Below are 19,382 nucleotides of genomic sequence, written 5' to 3'. Positions count from 1 at the left end.
CAAACATACTAACAAAATAAAATAAATAGAATAGATACGTACAAGTAAAATAAATAAATAAATAGAGTAATAAATATGTACAAACATATATACAGGTGCTGTGGGGAAGGGAAGGAGGTAAGATGGGGGGGATGGAGAGGGGGACGAGGGGGAGAGGTAGGAAGGGGCTCAGTCTGGGACTTCCCCAGCGCTTAGTACAGTGCTCTGCACACAGTAAGCGCTCAATAAATACGATTGATGATGATTCCCCCCCAGCTCAGCCCCATGACCAACCCCTACTACGCGGAAAGCAAAGGGGAAGGGACATTAGGGTGGAGAGGCACAGGCAGTTCTAGAGAAATTGTGAAACGGGCATGAATGTACACCCAGCACACGTACGCATATACCCTCGCTTACACACTCACCTGACACTTATACGAAACCCAAAATACGCAAAAAAACGACACAGGCTACCAACCCAACACATGCACATGCACACACAATCCAACACACAGGCAATCCGACGTACCCACTCCGATCCAACACACAAATATGCGTTCCCAAACCAACCCCCACCCACCATTCATTCAGTCGTATTTATTGAGCGCTTAATACGTGCAGAGCACCGTACTAAGCGCTTGGGACGTACAAGTTGGCAACATTTAACAGAAACACCCACTCTCCAGCCTCCAACCTCCCCCGGCCTGACAGACACACCTAGCAGAGAGCTGATCCTCCTCACATCTCAAGACCTCTCCCGCCTCCAACTCAGTTTCGAAAGAGAAATCTGGATCCTTTTTGGAAATCCCGTTGGGATCCCGGTGGGGAAAGGCTTCTTCCCTTACCGTTCTGGAGGGCACTGATGAGGGTCACTATGGCCAGGAGCACAATGTTTCCCACCGTGTCTTGGTCCATGGCAGCAGGAGCAGCAGCAGTAACAGGAGGCTGGCCAGAGAGGAATGAGCCAACCCTTTACCTCCCCACCCCTGCAGCCCGGAGGAGAGGAAGTGATGATCGCCTTTTATCTTTCCATCACCGAGCGCTTCTCTCGGGGTGGCTGCCCTGTGGAGTTTCCCCGTGGCGCTCCCAGTTGCTCCTGCTCACTGGCTCCGGTCCCCGGGGGAAAGCTCCCAAGACAACCCTTTTCCCTCCTGGCTCTTGGAAGCAGGGGAAGAACACCCCTTTCCCAGCCTGCAAAATAAGATTCTGGATTTGAGTCTTCCCGACACCACCCAATGGTGGTCCCTCTGGAATGCTGAGCCTAGCCAAGGGTAGAAGGGGAAGAAGCAGTGTGGCCTAGTGGATAAATCCCAGTGGGAAGACCCGGGTTTCTATCCCCGGCTCTGCCCCTTGTCTGCTGTCTGACCTTGGGTAAGTGACTTTTTAGACTGTGAGCCCACTGTTGGGTAGGGACTGTCTCTGTATGTTGCCAACTTTTACTTCCCAAGCGCTTAGTACAGTGCTCTGCACACAGTAAGCGCTCAATCAATACGATCGATGATGATGAAGTGACTTCTCTGTGCCTCAGTTACCTCATCTGCGAAGTGGGCTGGGCGCCCCACGTGGGAATGGACTGTGTCCTACCTGATTACCTTATATTTACAGGTAATACAGTGCCTGGTACACGGTAAGTGCTTAATAACACAAAAATTTGGCTTTGGCTACATTCTAGAGCACCTGAAGTCTGAGGATCCACCAGCCGCTCTCAGGGGGTAACTAGTCTAGTCTCGGGCAGCCCCTACCTCCTAATGGAAATTTCACCCAGAGGGAGAACGAGAGATCATCATCATCATCATCAATCGTATTTATCGAGCGCTTACTATGTGCAGAGCACTGTACTAAGCGCTTGGGAAGTACAAATTGGCAACATATAGAGACAGTCCCTACCCAACAGTGGGCTCACAGTCTAAAAAGGGGAGACAGAGAACAAAACCAAACATACTAACAAAATAAAATAAATAGAATAAATATGTAAAAGTAAAATAAATAGAGTAATAAATATGTACAAACATATATCCATATATACAGGTGCTGCGGGGAAGGGAAGGAGGTAAGATAGGGAGAGGGGGACGAGGGGGAGAGGAAGGAAGGGGCTCAGTCTGGGAAGGCCTCCTGGAGGAGGTGAGCACTCAGATGGGTTGGGGGAAGAGGGAAGGGGTGTCAACCGCTGCAGAAAGGATTTTGATTAGCGAGCATTCATTCATCCATTCAATCGTATTTATTGAGCGCTTACCGTGTGCAGAGCACTGGACTAAGCGCTCGGACTAAGTACAAGTGGGCAACATATATGACCAGATGGACCCGGGGGCCAGTGGCTCCAGGAAGGAATCTTCTCCCCGGGAGGGATTTAATCCCCACTTTACAGATGAAGTAACTGAGGTTACTGTTACGTGACGGTGAGCGAGTCACTTAATCTCTCCGGGCCTCGGCTTCCTCATCTGTAAAATGTGGATTCGATCCCTGCTCACCCTTCCAGTTCAAATCCCGGCTCCACCAGTTGTCAGCTGTGTGACTTTGGGCAAGTCATTTAACTTCTCTGGGCCTCAGATACCTCGTCTGTGAAATGGGGATGAAGACTGTGAGCCCCCTGTGGGACAACCTGATCACCTTGTGACCTCCCCAGCGCTTACAGCAGTGCTTTGCACATAGATAAGCGCTTAATAAATGCCGTTTTATTATTATTATTATTATTATTATTATTATATGGAAGAGAAGCAGCGTGGCTCAGTGGAAAGAGCCCGGGTTTAGGAGTCAGAGGTCGTGGGTTCTAATCCCGACCCTGCCACATGTCTGCTGTGTGACCTTGGGCAAGTCGCTTTTGTAAAATGAGGATTAAGACTGTGAGCCCCCCGTGGGACAACCTGATCACCTTGTATCCCCCCAGTGCTTAGAACAGCACTTCGCACATAGTAAGCGCTTAACAAATGCCATCATCATCATCATCATTATTCCAGTGCTTAGGACAGCGCCCAGCGCTTAGAAGAGTGCTTTGCACATAGTAAGCGCTTAATAAATGCCATTATTATTATTATTATTATTATTATTATTATTATGGGGGTTGGAGATTGGGTCTGATAGGATGACCCCACGGTGTTAAGCAATGGGGTTTTTAGCCAAAGTCATCCTTTGTATGGTTATTCAGAGATGCCAATACCTGGACCATTCTCAGGCGGGGAGAGAATTCCACACTATCGTCACCACCAGCCTGCTCTACCAAAGGACCAGATTTGAGGAAGAAGTAAAAAACAAAACAAAATCTGCCCTCCATTTTCGGCGTCACCTAACCATCTCCTCCCCGATTTCCTTCCTGCGCTCATCCCTTCCGGTCCATTTTTGGCAATCTCCTGAGTCCCTGCAGTTCCCCCTTTTTTTTCGCCACTTTCTTCTCCTCTTTCTTCTCCTTTCTCTTTCTCCATTTTCCTCACTTCCTTTTCACAATCGACGCCTCTCGAGCTCTCTCCCTCCGGCCTCCCCCGACTCCCCCCGCCCTCCCTCCCCAAGCCGCGTGGCTCAGTGGGAAAAGCCCGGGCTTTGGAGTCAGAGGTCGTGGGTTCAAATTCCGGCTCTGCCACTTGTCAGGGTGACAACGGAGAAGCCACGTGGCTCAGTGGTAAGAGCCCGGGCTTTGGAGTCAGAGGGCGTGGGTTCAAATCCCGGCTCCGCCACTTGTCAGGGCGACAATGGAGAAGCCGCGTGGCTCAATGGGAAGAGCCTGGGCTTTGGGGTCAGAGGTTGTGGGTTCAAATCCCGGCTCCACCACTTGTCAGGGCGACAACGGAGAAGCCGCGTGGCTCAGTGGGAAGAGCCCGGGCTTTGGAGTCAGAGGGCGTGGGTTCAAATCCCGGCTCCGCCACTTGTCAGGGCGACAATGGAGAAGCCGCGTGGCTCAGTGGGAAGAGCCTGGGCTTTGGGGTCAGAGGTTGTGGGTTCAAATCCCGGCTCCACCACTTGTCAGGGCGACAACGGAGAAGCCGCGTGGCTCAGTGGGAAGAGCCCGGGCTTTGGAGTCAGAGGTCGGGGGTTCAAATCCCGGCTCCGCCACTTGTCAGGGCGACAACGGAGAAGCCGCGTGGCTCAGTGGGAAGAGCCCGGGCTTTGGGGTCAGAGGTCGTGGGTTCAAATCCCGGCTCCACCACCTGTCAGGGCGACAACGGAGAAGCCGCGTGGCTCAGTGGGAAGAGCCTGGGCTTTGGGGTCAGAGGTTGTGGGTTCAAATCCCGCCTCCACCACTTGTCAGGGCGACAACGGAGAAGCCGCGTGGCTCAGTGGGAAGAGCCCGGGCTTTGGGGTCAGAGGTCGTGGGTTCAAATCCCGGCTCCACCACTTGTCAGGGCGACAACGGAGAAGCCGCGTGGCTCAGTGGGAAGAGCCCGGGCTTTGGAGTCAGAGGGCGTGGGTTCAAATCCCGGCTCCGCCACTTGTCAGGGCGACAACGGAGAAGCCGCGTGGCTCAGTGGGAAGAGCCCGGGCTTTGGAGTCAGAGGGCGTGGGTTCAAATCCCGGCTCCGCCACTTGTCAGGGCGACAATGGAGAAGCCGCGTGGCTCAGTGGGAAGAGCCTGGGCTTTGGGGTCAGAGGTTGTGGGTTCAAATCCCGGCTCCACCACTTGTCAGGGTGACAACGGAGAAGCCGCGTGGCCCAGTGGGAAGAGCCCAGGCTTTGGAGTCAGAGGTTGTGGGTTCAAATCCCGGCTCCACCACTTGTCAGGGCGACAACGGAGAAGCCGCGTGGCTCAGTGGGAAGAGCCCGGGCTTTGGGGTCAGAGGTCGTGGGTTCAAATTCCGGCTCCGCCACTTGTCAGGGCGACAACGGAGAAGCCGCGTGGCTCAGTGGGAAGAGCCCGGGCTTTGGGGTCAGAGGTCGTGGGTTCAAATCCCGGCTCCGCCACTTGTCAGGGCGACAACGGAGAAGCCGCGTGGCTCAGTGGAAAGAGCCCGGGCTTTGGGATCAGAGGTCGTGGGTTCAAATCCAGGCTCCACCACTTGTCAGGGCGACAACGGAGAAGTTGCGTAGCTCAGTGGGAAGAGCCCGGGCTTTGGAGTCAGAGGTCGTGGGTTCAAATTCCGGCTCCGCCACTTGTCAGGGCGACAACAGAGAAGCCGCGTGGCTCAGTGGGAAGAGCCCGGGCTTTGGGGTCAGAGGTCGTGGGTTCAAATCCCGGCTCCGCCACCTGTCAGGGCGACAACGGAGAAGCCGCGTGGCTCAGTGGGAAGAGCCTGGGCTTTGGGGTCAGAGGTTGTGGGTTCAAATCCCGCCTCCACCACTTGTCAGGGCGACAACGGAGAAGCCGCGTGGCTCAGTGGGAAGAGCCCGGGCTTTGGGGTCAGAGGTCGTGGGTTCAAATCCCGGCTCCACCACTTGTCAGGGCGACAACGGAGAAGCCGCGTGGCTCAGTGGGAAGAGCCCGGGCTTTGGAGTCAGAGGGCGTGGGTTCAAATCCCGGCTCCGCCACTTGTCAGGGCGACAACGGAGAAGCCGCGTGGCTCAGTGGGAAGAGCCCGGGCTTTGGAGTCAGAGGGCGTGGGTTCAAATCCCGGCTCCGCCACTTGTCAGGGCGACAATGGAGAAGCCGCGTGGCTCAGTGGGAAGAGCCTGGGCTTTGGGGTCAGAGGTTGTGGGTTCAAATCCCGGCTCCACCACTTGTCAGGGTGACAATGGAGAAGCCGCGTGGCCCAGTGGGAAGAGCCCAGGCTTTGGAGTCAGAGGTTGTGGGTTCAAATCCCGGCTCCACCACTTGTCAGGGCGACAACGGAGAAGCCGCGTGGCTCAGTGGGAAGAGCCCGGGCTTTGGGGTCAGAGGTCGTGGGTTCAAATTCCGGCTCCGCCACTTGTCAGGGCGACAACGGAGAAGCCGCGTGGCTCAGTGGGAAGAGCCCGGGCTTTGGGGTCAGAGGTCGTGGGTTCAAATCCCGGCTCCGCCACTTGTCAGGGCGACAACGGAGAAGCCGCGTGGCTCAGTGGAAAGAGCCCGGGCTTTGGGATCAGAGGTCGTGGGTTCAAATCCAGGCTCCACCACTTGTCAGGGCGACAACGGAGAAGTTGCGTAGCTCAGTGGGAAGAGCCCGGGCTTTGGAGTCAGAGGTCGTGGGTTCAAATTCCGGCTCCGCCACTTGTCAGGGCGACAACAGAGAAGCCGCGTGGCTCAGTGGGAAGAGCCCGGGCTTTGGGGTCAGAGGGCGTGGGTTCAAATCCCGGCTCCACCACTTGTCAGGGCGACAATGGAGAAGCCGCGTGGCTCAGTGGGAAGAGCCCGGGCTTTGGAGTCAGAGGGCGTGGGTTCAAATCCCGGCTCCGCCACTTGTCAGGGTGACAACGGAGAAGCCGCGTGGCCCAGTGGGAAGAGCCCAGGCTTTGGAGTCAGAGGTTGTGGGTTCAAATCCCGGCTCCACCACTTGTCAGGGCGACAACGGAGAAGCCGCGTGGCTCAGTGGGAAGAGCCCGGGCTTTGGGGTCAGAGGTCGTGGGTTCAAATTCCGGCTCCGCCACTTGTCAGGGCGACAACGGAGAAGCCGCGTGGCTCAGTGGGAAGAGCCCGGGCTTTGGGGTCAGAGGTCGTGGGTTCAAATCCCGGCTCCGCCACTTGTCAGGGCGACAACGGAGAAGCCGCGTGGCTCAGTGGAAAGAGCCCGGGCTTTGGGATCAGAGGTCGTGGGTTCAAATCCAGGCTCCACCACTTGTCAGGGCGACAACGGAGAAGTTGCGTAGCTCAGTGGGAAGAGCCCGGGCTTTGGAGTCAGAGGTCGTGGGTTCAAATTCCGGCTCCGCCACTTGTCAGGGCGACAACAGAGAAGCCGCGTGGCTCAGTGGGAAGAGCCCGGGCTTTGGGGTCAGAGGTCGTGGGTTCAAATCCCGGCTCCGCCACTTGTCAGGGCGACAACGGAGAAGCCGCGTGGCTCAGTGGGAAGAGCCCGGGCTTTGGAGTCAGAGGTCGTGGGTTCAAATCCCGGCTCCACCACTTGTCAGGGCGACAACGGAGAAGTTGCATAGCTCAGTGGGAAGAGCCCGGGCTTTGGAGTCAGAGGTCGTGGGTTCAAATTCCGGCTCCGCCACTTGTCAGGGCGACAACGGAGAAGCCGCGTGGCTCAGTGGGAAGAGCCCGGGCTTTGGGTCAGAGGTCGTGGGTTCAAATCCCGGCTCCGCCACTTGTCAGGGCGACAACGGAGAAGCCGCGTGGCCCAGTGGGAAGAGCTCAGGCTTTGGAGTCAGAGGTTGTGGGTTCAAATCCCGGCTCCACCACTTGTCAGGGCGACAACGGAGAAGCCGCGTGGCTCAGTGGGAAGAGCCTGGGCTTTGGGGTCAGAGGTCGTGGGTTCAAATCCCGGCTCCACCACTTGTCAGGGCGACAATGGAGAAGCCGCGTGGCTCAGTGGGAAGAGCCCGGGCTTTGGAGTCAGAGGTCGGGGGTTCAAATCCCGGCTCCACCACTTGTCAGGGCGACAACGGAGAAGCCGCGTGGCCCAGTGGGAAGAGCCCAGGCTTTGGAGTCAGAGGTTGTGGGTTCAAATCCCGGCTCCACCACTTGTCAGCTGTGTGACTTTGAGCTTCTCTGGGCCTCAGTTCCCTTATCTGTAAAATGGGGATGAAGACCGTGGGACAACCTGATCACCTTGTGACCTCCTCAGCGCTTAGAACAGTGCTTGGCACACAGTAAGCGCTTAATAAATGCCATTATTATTATTATTATTAATGGAGGGGGGCGAGGGCTCTGAGGGCCGATTCTGACGCCGTCTCTCACTTCCCCTTGGTGGCCACAGTAACAGTCACGCTCGCGCCGACAGGAAGCGGAGCTTTCCAAATCGTCTGTTCAGCAGTGACAGCGGAAAGGGGATGCGCTTTCAGGGGTTCGCGGGCCCGGTGCCAAGCAGAAGGTGCCATTAACCCTGGGCTGACCAGCCGCCCGTACCCCGCTGCGGGATACGGTGACAGAGTCGCCCCGGCCCACACGGCGATGATGCCCCTTACGGTTTTCAGAATCCAAGGCTGGCACGTTGCTCCTCAGCCCAGGAGGAAGCAGTGTGGCCTAGTGGGTACAGGCCCGGGACTAGAGTTAGAAGGATCATCATCATCATCATCAATCGTATTTATTGAGCGCTTACTATGTGCAGAGCACTGTACTAAGCGCTTGGGAAGTACAAATTGGCAACACATAGAGACAGTCCCTACCCAACAGTGGGCTCACAGTCTAAAAGGGGGAGACGGAGAACAAAACCAAACATACCGACAAAATAAAATAGATAGGATAGATATGTACAAGTAAAATAAATAAATAGAGTAATAAATATGTACAACCATATATACATATATACAGGTGCTGTGGGGAAGGGAAGGAGGTAAGATGGGGGGATGGAGAGGGGGACGAGGGGGAGAGGAAGGAAGGGGCTCAGTCTGGGAAGGCCTCCTGGAGGAGGTGAGCTCTCAGCAGGGCCTTGAAGGGAGGAAGAGAGCTAGCTTGGCGGATGGGCAGAGGGAGGGCATTCCAGGCCCGGGGGATGACGTGGATCTGAGTTCTAATCTTAGCTCCGCCATTTAATAATAATAATAATGATAATAATGATGGCATTTATTAAGCGCTTACTATGTGCAAAGCACTATCCTCAGAGCTGGGGAAGTTACAAGGTGATCAGATTGTCCCACGGGGGCTCACAGTCTTAATCCCCATTTTGCAGATGAGGGAACTGAGGCCCAGAGAAGTGAAGTGACTTGTCCCAAGTCACACAGCTGACAAGCGGCGGGGCCGGGGTTTGAACTCATGACCTCTGACTCCAAAGCCCGGGCTCTTTCCCCTGAGCCAAGCTGCTTCTCTGTCCCCCATTTGTCTGCTGGGGGGCCTTGGGCAAGTCACTTCCCTTCCCCAGGCCTCAGCTCTCTTATCTGTTTCTAGATTGTGAGCCCGTTGTCGGGTAGGGACCGTCTCTAAATGTTGCCGACTTGTACTTCCCAAGCGCTTAGTTCAGTGCTCTGCACACAGTAAGCGCTCGGTAAATACGATTGATTGATTGATTTAATCCTTCGCCTTGTAGTGATTTTCTTCTCTCTCTCGCTCCCGAGAGGCTGAGAAGTCTACGATCCGCGTGAGACATTCATTCATTCATTCAATCCTATTTATTGAGCGCTTACTGTGTGCAGAGCACTGGACTAAGCGCTTGGGATCTGCTCGACACAAAAGCCACCAACGACGGTGTCTCAGCGGACACAAGGCATCGGGGACAGACCAAAGGCAGGCGCTGGGCCTGGCCGCTTTTGGAGCTCAGTTAGCCGATCGTACTTACTGAGCGTTTACTGCGGGCAGAGCACTGTACTAGGCACTTGGGAGAGTACAATGGAATAGAACGGACACATTCCCTGCCCACAACGAGCAGATCTGCAGTGCTTTGCACATAGTAAGTGCTTAATAAATGCCATCATTATTATTATTATTACCTACTTAGCTTGTATCTACCCCAGCATTTAGTACAGTGCCTGGCACATAGTAAGCACTTAACAAATACCATAAAAAGCAAATACAATTGATTGATTGATTTATTCCCCTCGTCCCCCTCTCCATCCCCCCGTCTTACCTCCTTCCCTTCCCCACAGCACCTGTATATACGTATATATGTTTGTACAGATTTATTACTCTATTTATTTATTTTAATTGTACCTATCTATTCTATTTATTTTATTTTGTTAGTATGTTTGGTTTTGTTCTCTGTCTCCCCCTTCTAGACTGTGAGCCCACTGTTGGGTAGGGACTGTCTCTATATGTCGCCAGCTTGTACTTCCCAAGCGCTTAGTACAGTGCTCTGCACACAGTAAGCGCTCAATAAATACGATTGATTGATTGATTGATTTGCCACATGTCTGCTGTGTGACCTCGGGCAAGTCACTTCACTTGGGTTAGTGCAAAGAGCATTCCCGCCAGTCCCCCGCTCCGACCCCAAAATCACGGCGAATAATAATAATAATGGCATTTATTAAGCGCTTACTATCTGCAGCGTGGCTTAGTGGAAGGAGCACGGGCTTGGGAGTCAGAGGTTGTGGGTTCTAATTACGCTCTGACACTTTCATTCAATTCATTCAATCGTATGTATTGAGCACTTACTGTGTGCAGAGCACCGTATTAGAGAAGAAGCGTGGCTCAGTGGAAAGAGCCCGGGCTTTGGAGTCAAAGGTGATGGGTTCGAATCCCGGCTCCACCACGTCAGCTGTGTGACCTTGGGCAAGTCACTTAACTTCTCTAAGCCTCAGTTCCCTCATCTGTAAAATGGGGATGAAGACTGTGAGCCCCACGTGGGACAACCTGATCACCTTGTAACCTCCCCAGCGCTTAGAACAGGGCTTTGCACATAGTAAGTGCTTAACAAATGTCATTATTATTATTATTATTATTATTAAGCGCTTAAAACAAATTCATTCATGTATTCATTCATTCAATCGTATTTATTGAGCACTTACTGTGTGCAGAGCACTGTACTAAGCGTTTGGGAAGTACAAGTTGGCAACATATAGGGACGGTCCCTACCCAACAGTGGGCTCACAGTCTAGAAGAAACAAATACACTGTTTCCCCCTGGTTTCGAACCGAGGACCTTTTGCGTGTTAGGCGAACGTGATAACCACTACACTACGGAAACGGAATATGTTTTGTTTTGTTTATTTATTACTCCATTTATTTATTTACTACTCTATTACTCTATTTATTTTACTTGTACATTATTACTCTATTTATTTTACTTGTACATTATTACTCTTTATTTATTTTACTTGTACATATTCTATTTATTTTATTTTGTTAATACGTTTTGGTTTGTTCTCTGTCTTCCCCTTCTAGACTGTGAGCCCACTGATGGGTAGGGACCGTCTCTATATGTTGCCAACTTGGACTTCCCAAGCGCTCAGTACAGTGCTCTGCACGCAGCAAGCGCTCAGTAAATACGATTGAATGAATACGCGCTTAACAAATACCATTATTATTATTAGCGAACCTTCTAATATAACCGGCCGCCAACTCACCTGTTAAGCCGGGCCTCCCGACCTCCAGCTACCGGCTGCCACTCGGCGAGCCGATCCAAATGATCCGGCTCCATTCTCACGGCTGCCCTGGGCAATATCGATCCGGAAGATCGACCGATCGATCAGTCTATCAGAAGCCAGTTGGGGAGAGGAGTCAAGGCACCTCGTTGACGGAGGGATGGAGAAAGGGTCGACTTCCGCTTCGGGGAGGAATTTTCTATACTCGTCTTCGGCCTTGAAGGGATTTGAAAGATCCCCCTGCCTTAGGGTAAGATGATTCCAAGCCATTAGACTCAGGAGAGCCTCCATCCTGCTCTGACTGTGAGTGCCTCCCTAGACTCCATGGACTTTGAGGCAACAGGATAATTAGACATTTTTCCCGCCTTCATGGAGCTTATGATCTAGTACTTTCAAGTACGCTGAAAAGCAGCGTGGCTTATTGGAAAGAGCCCGGGCTTGGGAGTCAGAGGTCGTGGGTTCTAATCCCGGCTCCTCTATTTATCAGCTGGGTGACTTCGGGCAACTTCTCTGTGCCTGCTTCCTCATCCGCATTCCTCATCTTTTAGACTGTGAGCCCGCTGTTGGGTAGGGACCGTCTCTATCTGTTGCCGACTTGTACTTCCCAAGCGCTTAGTACAGGGCTCTGCACACAGTAAGCGCTCAATAAATACGATTGATTGATTGATCTGTAAAAGGGGGATGAAGACTGTGAGCCTCACAACCTGATTACCTTGTATCTACCCCAGCGCTCAGAACAGTGCTTGGCATAAAGTAAGCACTTAAAAAATTACCATCATCACTATGATTATTACTCTCCCGAGCACTCAGTACACTACTAAGAGAGTACTTACCAAAGCGCTGTGGGGATACGAGGTGATGAGGTTGTCCCACGTGGGGCTCACAGTCTTCATCCCCCTTTTACAGATGAGGGAACTGAGGCACAGAGCATAGTATTCATTCATTCAATCGTATGTATTGAGCGCTTACTGTGTGCAGGGCACTGTACTAAGCGCTTGAGGAGGGAGGGAGGGAACTGAGGCACAGAACATAGAAATAACAATAATAAGAATGATGGTATTTGGTAAGCACTTGCTACGTGCCAAGCCTTGTTCTAAGCGCTGTGGGGATACAAGGTGATGAGGTTGTCCCACGTGGGGCTCACAGTCTTCATCCCCCTTTTACAGATGAGGGAACTGAGGCACAGAGCATAGTATTCATTCATTCATTCATTCATTCAATCGTATTTATTGAGCTCTCATTGTGTGCAGAGCACTGTACTAAGCGCTTGAGGAGGGAGGGAGGGAACTGAGGCACAGAACATAGTAATAACAATAATAAAAATGGTGGTATTTGGTAAGCACTTACTATGTGGCAAGCACTGTTCTAAGCGCTGTGGGGATACAAGGTGATGAGGTTGTCCCACGTGGGGCTCACAGTCTTCATCCCCCTTTTACAGATGAGGGAACTGAGGCACAGAGCATTGTATTCATTCATTCATTCATTCAATCGTATTTATTGAGCACTTATTGCGGGAAACAGGGCCCGGGGGGGCGCGCACAGTCGCTTTCCATCGAAGGGGAAATATGCATATATGTATATATGTTTGTACGTATTTATTACTCTATTTTATTTGTACATATTTATTCTATTTATTTTATTTTGTTAATATGTTTTGTTCTCTGTCTCCCCCTTCTAGACTGTGAGCCCGCTGTTGGGGAGGGACCGTCTCTAGGTGTTGCCGACTTGGACTTCCCAAGCGCTTAGTACAGCGCTATGCATAGATGTATATATGTTTGTACGTATTTATTACTCTATTTTATTTGTCCCTATTTATTCTATTTATTTTATTTTGTTAATATGTTTTGTTGTCTGTCACCCCCTTCTAGACTGTGAGCCCGCAGTTGGGTAGGGACCGTCTCTTGATGTTGCCGACTTGGACTTCCCAAGCGCTTAGTACAGTGCTATGCATATATGTTTGTACGTATTTATTACTCTATTTTATTTGTACATGTTTATTCTATTTGCTTTAACAATTATAAATTATATAAATTATATATATATAATTTATATATATATATAAATTATAAATTATAAATACAAAATAAATATTTAACAAAATATTTATTTATTTATTTTACTTGTACATATCTATTCTATTTATTTTATTTTGTTAGTATGTTTGGTTTTGTTCACTGTCTCCCCCTTTTAGACTGTGAGCCCACTGTTGGGTAGAGATGAGGTAACTGAGGCACTGAGAAGTTAAGTGACTTACCCAAAGTCACACAGCCGACAATTGGCGGAGCCGGGATTTGAACCCATGACCTCTGACTCCAAAGCCCGGGCTCTTTCCACTGAGCCACGCAGCTTGGGGAGGGACCGTCTCTCTACGTTGCCGACTTGGCCTTCCCAAGCGCTTAGTACAGCGCTCCGCATACAGGAAGCGCTCAATAAATACGACTGAATGAACGCGGGCAGGGCCTAAGTATGGAGGCGAGGGGGGCGGGCACTGAGGGCAGGGCCTAAGTATGGAGATGAGAGGGCGGGCACTGAGGGCAGGGCCTAAGAATGGAGGCGAGAGGGCGGGCACTGAGGGCAGGGCCTAAGAATGGAGATGAAGGGTCGGGCACTGAGGGAAGGGCCTAAGTATGGAGGCAAAGGAGGGGGCACTGAGGGAAGGGCCTAAAAATGGAGGCGAGGGGCGGGCACTGAGGGCAGGGCCTAAGTGTGGAGGCGAGGGGGCGGGCACTGAGGGCAGGGCCTAACAATGGAGGCAAAAGGGGGGGGGCAATGAGGGCAGGGCCTAAGTATGGAAGGGCGCGCGTTCCCTGAGGCGAGGGGGCGGGCACTGAGGGCAGGGCCTAAGTATGGAGGCGAGGGGGCGGGCACTGAGGGCAGGGCCTAGGAATGGAGGCGAGGGGGCGGGCACTGAGGGCAGGGCCTAGGAATGGAGGCGAGGGGGCGGGCACTGAGGGCAGGGCCTGTGAATGGAGGCGAGGGGCGGGCACTGAGGGCAAGGCCTAAGAATGGAGGCAAAGGCGGGGGGCACTGAGGGCAGGGTCTAAGTGTGAAAGGGCGCGTGTTCCCTGAGGCGAGGGGGCGGGCACTGAGGGCAGGGCCTTAGTATGGAGATAAGGGGGGCGGGCACTGAGGGCAGGGCCTAAGAATGAAGGCGAGAGGGCGGGCACTGAGGGCAGGGCCTAAGAATGGAGGCAAAGGGGGGGGGCAATGAGGGCAGGGCCTAAGTGTGGAAGGGCGCGCGTTCCCTGAGGCGAGGGGGCGGGCAGTGAGGGCAGGGCCAAAGAATGGAGGCAAAGGGGGGGGGCACTGAGGGCAGGGCCTAAGTGTGAAAGGGCGCGTTTTCCCTGAGGCGAGGGGGCGGGCACTGAGGGCAGGGCCTAAGTGTGAAAGGGCGCGTTTTCCCTGAGGCGAGGGGGCGGGCACTGAGGGCAGGGCCTAAGTATGGAGATGAGGGGGCGGGCACTGAGGGAAGGGCCTAAGAATGGAGGCGAGGGGGCGGGCACTGAGGGCAGGGCCTAACAATGGAGGCGTGGGGGCGGGCATTCATTCATTCGTTCATTCAGTCGTATTTACTGAGCGCTTACTGTGTGCAGAGCACTGTGCCAAGCGCTTGGGAAGTCCAAGTTGGCAACATCTAGAGGCGGTCCCTACCCTACAGCGGGCTCACAGTCTAGAAGGGGGAAACAGAAAACAAAACAAAACATATTAACACAATTAAATAGAATAAATATGCACTAATAAAATAGAGTAATAAATACGTACAAACATATATACATATTTCCCCTTCGATGGAAAGCGACTGTACGCGCCCCCCGTCCCTGTTTCCCCACTGAGGGTAGGGCCTAAGAATGGAGGCGAGGGGGCGGGCACTGAGGGAAGGGCCTAAGAATCAATCAATCAATCAGTCGTATTTATTGAGCGCTTACTGTGTGCAAAGCACTGTACTAAGCGCTTGGGAAGTCCAAGTTGGCAACATATAGAGACAGTCCCTACCCAACAGTGGGCTCACAGTCTAAAAGTCTAAGAATGGAGGCGAGGGGGCGGGCACAGAGGGCAGGGCCTAAGAATGGCGGCGAGGGGGCGGGCACTGAGGGAAGGGCCTAAGAATGGCGGTGAGGGGGCGGGCACTGAGGGCAGGGTCTAAGAATGGAGGCGGGGGGGCACTGAGGGCAGGGCCTAAGAATGGAGGCGAGGGGGTGGGCACTGAGGGCAGGTTGAGGGCAGGTCCTAAGTATGGAGATGAGGGGGCGGGCACTGAGGGCAGGGCCTAAGAATGGCGGCGAAGGGGTGGGCATTGAGGGCAGGGCCTAAGAATGGCGGCAAGGGGGCGGGCACTGAGGGCAGGGCCTAAGAATGGAGGCGAGGGGGCGGGCACTGAGGGTAGGACCTAAGTGTGGGGGCCGTGTAGAAATGTGTTGCATGGAGTAAGCGGTCAATAAATACGATTGATTGATTGATTGATGGAGGCGAGGGTCGATGGTCTGAGGGCGGAGGAGGACGGGCATAGCAGGCCGAGCAGGGCAGGGCCGCCCCTTGGCACTTTTCTCCCGCCCGGGCCGGGGGAAGCAGATGAGGTTTTCCGGCCCCCTCAAACAGGTGGGCAGCCCCGGGAAGGGCAGAGCCCGCGGATTCCCGTCCTTTTCCTCCTCCTCTTCCTCTTCCCGTGCCCACGCCATGCCAAGGAAACCTGTCAGGGCTGCTCGGAGGGCAGTGCCAGGCGGGTCTCTGTGGCGCAATCGGTTAGCGCGTTCGGCTGTTAACCGAAAGGTTGGTGGTTCGAGCCCACCCAGGGACGGGGCCGGTGCCCTTTTTCCTCTTCGTTTCCCTTCGCTCGCCCACATTTCGCAGAAACTCCCCCGGGGCATCTCCCTCCTCTTTTGGGGGTCCCCGGGGTGTCCTTGTGTGTGTATGATCGTTTATTGAGCGCTAACCGCTTGGCAAGTACAAGTTGGCAACATATAATAATGATGGCGTTTATTAACCCATCAATCGTATTTATTGAGCGCTTACTGTGTGCAGAGCACTGGACTAAGCGCTTGGGAAGTACAAGATGGCAACGTATAGAGACAGTCCCTACCCAACAGTGGGCGCTTACTATGTGCAAAGCACTGTTCTAAGCGCTGGGGAGGTTACAAGGTGATGAGGTTGTCCCACGTGGGGCTCACAGCCTTCACCCCCCATTTACGGATGAGGGAACTGAGGCCCAGAGAATAGTAATAACAATAATAATGATGATGGTATTTGGTAAGCACTTACTATGCGCCAATAATAATAATAATGGCATTTATTAAGCACTTACTATGTGCAAAGCACTGGGCTCACAGTCTTAATCCCCATTTTACAGATGAGGTAATTTAGGCACAGAGAAGTTAAGTGGCTTGCCCAAAGTCACACAGCAGACAACTGGCGGAGGCATGATTTGAACCCATGACCTCCGATTCCAAAGCCCGTGCTGTTTCCATTGAGCCACACTGTCAAGCATTATTCTAAGCGCTGGGGAGGTTACAAGGTGATCAGGTTGTCCCTCGGGGGGCTCACAGTCTTAATCCCCATTTTACAGATGAGGTAACTGAGGCACAGGGAAGTGAAGTGACTTGCCCAATATAGAGACGGTCCCTTCCCAACAACAGGTAATAATAATAATGGTACTTGTTAAAGAGCTAACTATGTGCTAAACACTGTTCTAAGCACTGGCGGGGATACAAAGTGATCAGGTTGTCCCTCGAGAGGCTCACAGTCTTAATCCCCATTTTACAGATGAGGTAACTGAGGCACAGAGAAGTGAAGTGACGCCCAATATAGAGACGGTCCCTACCCAACAACGGTTAATAATAATAATGATGGAACTTGTTAGCGCTTACTATGTGCGAAACACTGTTCTAAGCTTTGGCGGGGATACAAGGTGATCAGGTTGTCCCTCGGGGGGCTCACAGTCTTCATCCCCATTTTACAGATGAGGTAACTGAGGCACAGAGAAGTGAAGTGACTTGCCCAATATAGAGACGGTCCCTACCCAACAACGGGTAATAATAATAATGATGGTACTTGTTAAGCGCTTACTATGTGCGAAACACTGTTTTAAGCACTGGGGGGGATACAAGGTTATCAGGTTGTCCCACGTCTTACTCCCCATTTTACAGATGAGGTAACTGAGGCCCAGAGAAGTGAAGTGACTTGCCCAAAGTCACACAACTGACAAGTGGCGGAAGCGGAATTCGAACACATGATCTTTGACTCCCAAACCCGTGCTCTGGCATAATAATTGTGGCATTTGTTCAGCGCTACCTAATAAATAATAATGGCATGTGGTAAGCGCTTTCTATGTGCACAGCACTGTTCTAAGCGCTGGGGAGGATACAAGGTGATCAAGTTGTCCCACGTGGGGCCTCACAGTCTTCATCCCCATTTTACAGGTGAGGCAACTGAGGCTCAGAGAAGCTAAGTGACTTGCCCAAGGTCACACAGCAGACATGTGGCGGAGGCGGGGATTCGAACCCATGACCTCTGACTCCAAAGCCCGGGCTCTTTCCACTGAACCACGGTGCTTCTCTAACCACTGTGCTAAACGTTGGGGTGGATTCATTCATTCATTCATTAAATCGTATTTATTGAGCGCTTACTGTGTGCAGAGCACTGTACTAAGCGCTTGGGAAGTCCAAGTTGGAAACATATAGAGACGGTCCCTACCTAACAGCGGGCTCACAGTCTAGAAGGGGGAGACAGACAACAAAACAAAACATATTAACAAAATAAAATAAATAGAATACATATGGGCAAATAAATACAAACAGTTGTTTGTAACCTCACTGGATACAAACAGTTCCCGTTGAGGGCAGGGATTGTTCCTCTTTATTGCTGCTTTGCACTTTCCAGGCGCTTAGTACAGTGCTCTGCACACAGGAAGCGCTCAATCAACCAATCAATCGTATTTATTGAGCGCTTCCTGTGTGCAGAGCACTGTACTAAGCGCTTGGGAAGTACATGTAGAGACGGTCCCTACCCATCAGTGGGCTCACAGTCTAAAAATAAAAACGACTGAATGAATGAATTCTCTGGGCCTCAGTTCCCTCATCTGTAAAAGGGGGATTAGGACTGTAAGCCCCAAGTGGGCCAACCCGATGACCTGTATCTTCCCCAGCGCTTAGAACAGTGCTTGGCACATAGTAAGCGCTTAATACCATTATTATTATTATTATTGAAAATATCCCCCCCAGGATAATCCTTTTCTCCCTCCAGCGGGTTCATGTTGCACCAACTCCAAAAGCAGGAGGAAGGAAAAGTCTTCCAGGGCCTAGTTTCCGTAGTGTAGTGGTTATCACGTTCGCCTAACACGCGAAAGGTCCTCGGTTCGAAACCGGGCGGAAACATTGCATTTATTTTAGACTTTAAATCATCATTTCATCTCCGCACTCCCTTATCTGCCGGAATTCGCAACGGGGGAAGTGGTTTTTATGCTGTAAAAAATACGGTACGCCCGCCCCCCCCCCCCCCCCAGTTTCCAGAAAGTGACTCGTTTATCACCGCCTTCTGATTTATTAATCAGAAAATTAGTGTAAAATTGGTAGATTAGGATGCCCATTCTCTCCATTTGTATGTCTAAGATTCTGTTTGTACTGTTTCCCTTTTGTTGTGAATCCCTTTATGATGATGATGGTATTTCACTTGTCTGTTTTGTTTGGTTGTCTGCCCCCCTTGTGACTCTTTTATCACCGCCTCCTGATTTATTAATCAGAAATTAGTGTAAAACTGGTAGATTAGGATGCCCGTTCTCTCCACTTGTATGTCTAAGATTCCGTTTGTACTGTTTCCCTTTTGTTGTGAATCCCTTTATGATGATGATGGTATTTCGCTTGTCTGCTTGTTTGGTTTGGTTGTCTGCCCCCCTTGTGACTCTTTATCACCGCCTCCTGATTTATTAATCAGAAATTAGTGTAAAATTGGTAGATTAGGATGCCCGTTCTCTCCATTTGTGAATATGTCTGAGATGCCGTTTGTACTGTTTTCCTTTTGTTGGGAATCCCTTTATGATGATGATGGTATTTCGCTTGTCTGCTTGTTTGGTTTGGTTGTTTGTCCCTGCTTGTGACTCGTTTATCACCGCCTCCTGATTTATTAATCAGAAATTAGTGTAAAATTGGTAGATTAGGATGCCCTTTGCTGGGAACTTCGCTTCCCAGACTAAGCCCCCTCCTTCCTCTCTCCATCCCCCTGGCCTTACCTCCTTCCCCTCCCCACAGCACCTGTATATATGTATGTACATATTTATTACTCTAATTTGTACGTTTATTCTATTTATTTTATTTTGTTAATATGTTTTATTTTGATCTCTGTCTCCTCCTTCTAGACTGTGAGCCCACTGTTGGGTAGGGACCGTCTCTAGATGTTGCCAACTTG

The 19,382-nt window shown here is 51.8% G+C and overlaps 1 protein-coding gene and 3 non-coding genes across 4 annotated transcripts in view; 2 read left to right on the top strand and 2 right to left on the bottom strand.

Annotated features, from left to right (window-relative positions):
• LOC119941512 (arachidonate 5-lipoxygenase activating protein) overlaps positions 1-928 on the bottom strand; it is a 22,829-nt gene extending 21,901 nt beyond the window's left edge. Inside the window, exon 1 of the mRNA XM_038761991.1 lies at positions 825-928. Coding sequence (XP_038617919.1) covers positions 825-894 — 70 coding nt within the window. The 5' untranslated portion in view covers positions 895-928. The remainder of the gene's footprint in view (positions 1-824) is intronic.
• Positions 929-10,518: 9,590 nt separating this feature from the next.
• TRNAV-AAC lies at positions 10,519-10,591 on the bottom strand. Its single transcript has one exon. It is a non-coding gene; the product is annotated as a tRNA-Val (tRNA).
• Positions 10,592-15,709: 5,118 nt separating this feature from the next.
• Positions 15,710-15,783, top strand: TRNAN-GUU. The gene has a single exon. It is a non-coding gene; the product is annotated as a tRNA-Asn (tRNA).
• Positions 15,784-18,282: 2,499 nt separating this feature from the next.
• TRNAV-AAC lies at positions 18,283-18,355 on the top strand. Its single transcript has one exon. It is a non-coding gene; the product is annotated as a tRNA-Val (tRNA).
• The last annotated feature ends 1,027 nt before the right edge of the window (positions 18,356-19,382 follow it).

Source organism: Tachyglossus aculeatus, chromosome 20 (assembly GCF_015852505.1).
Source record: "Tachyglossus aculeatus isolate mTacAcu1 chromosome 20, mTacAcu1.pri, whole genome shotgun sequence".
NCBI classification, from domain to species: Eukaryota; Metazoa; Chordata; class Mammalia; order Monotremata; family Tachyglossidae; genus Tachyglossus; species Tachyglossus aculeatus.
This window is presented reverse-complemented; position numbering and strand designations above follow the sequence as displayed.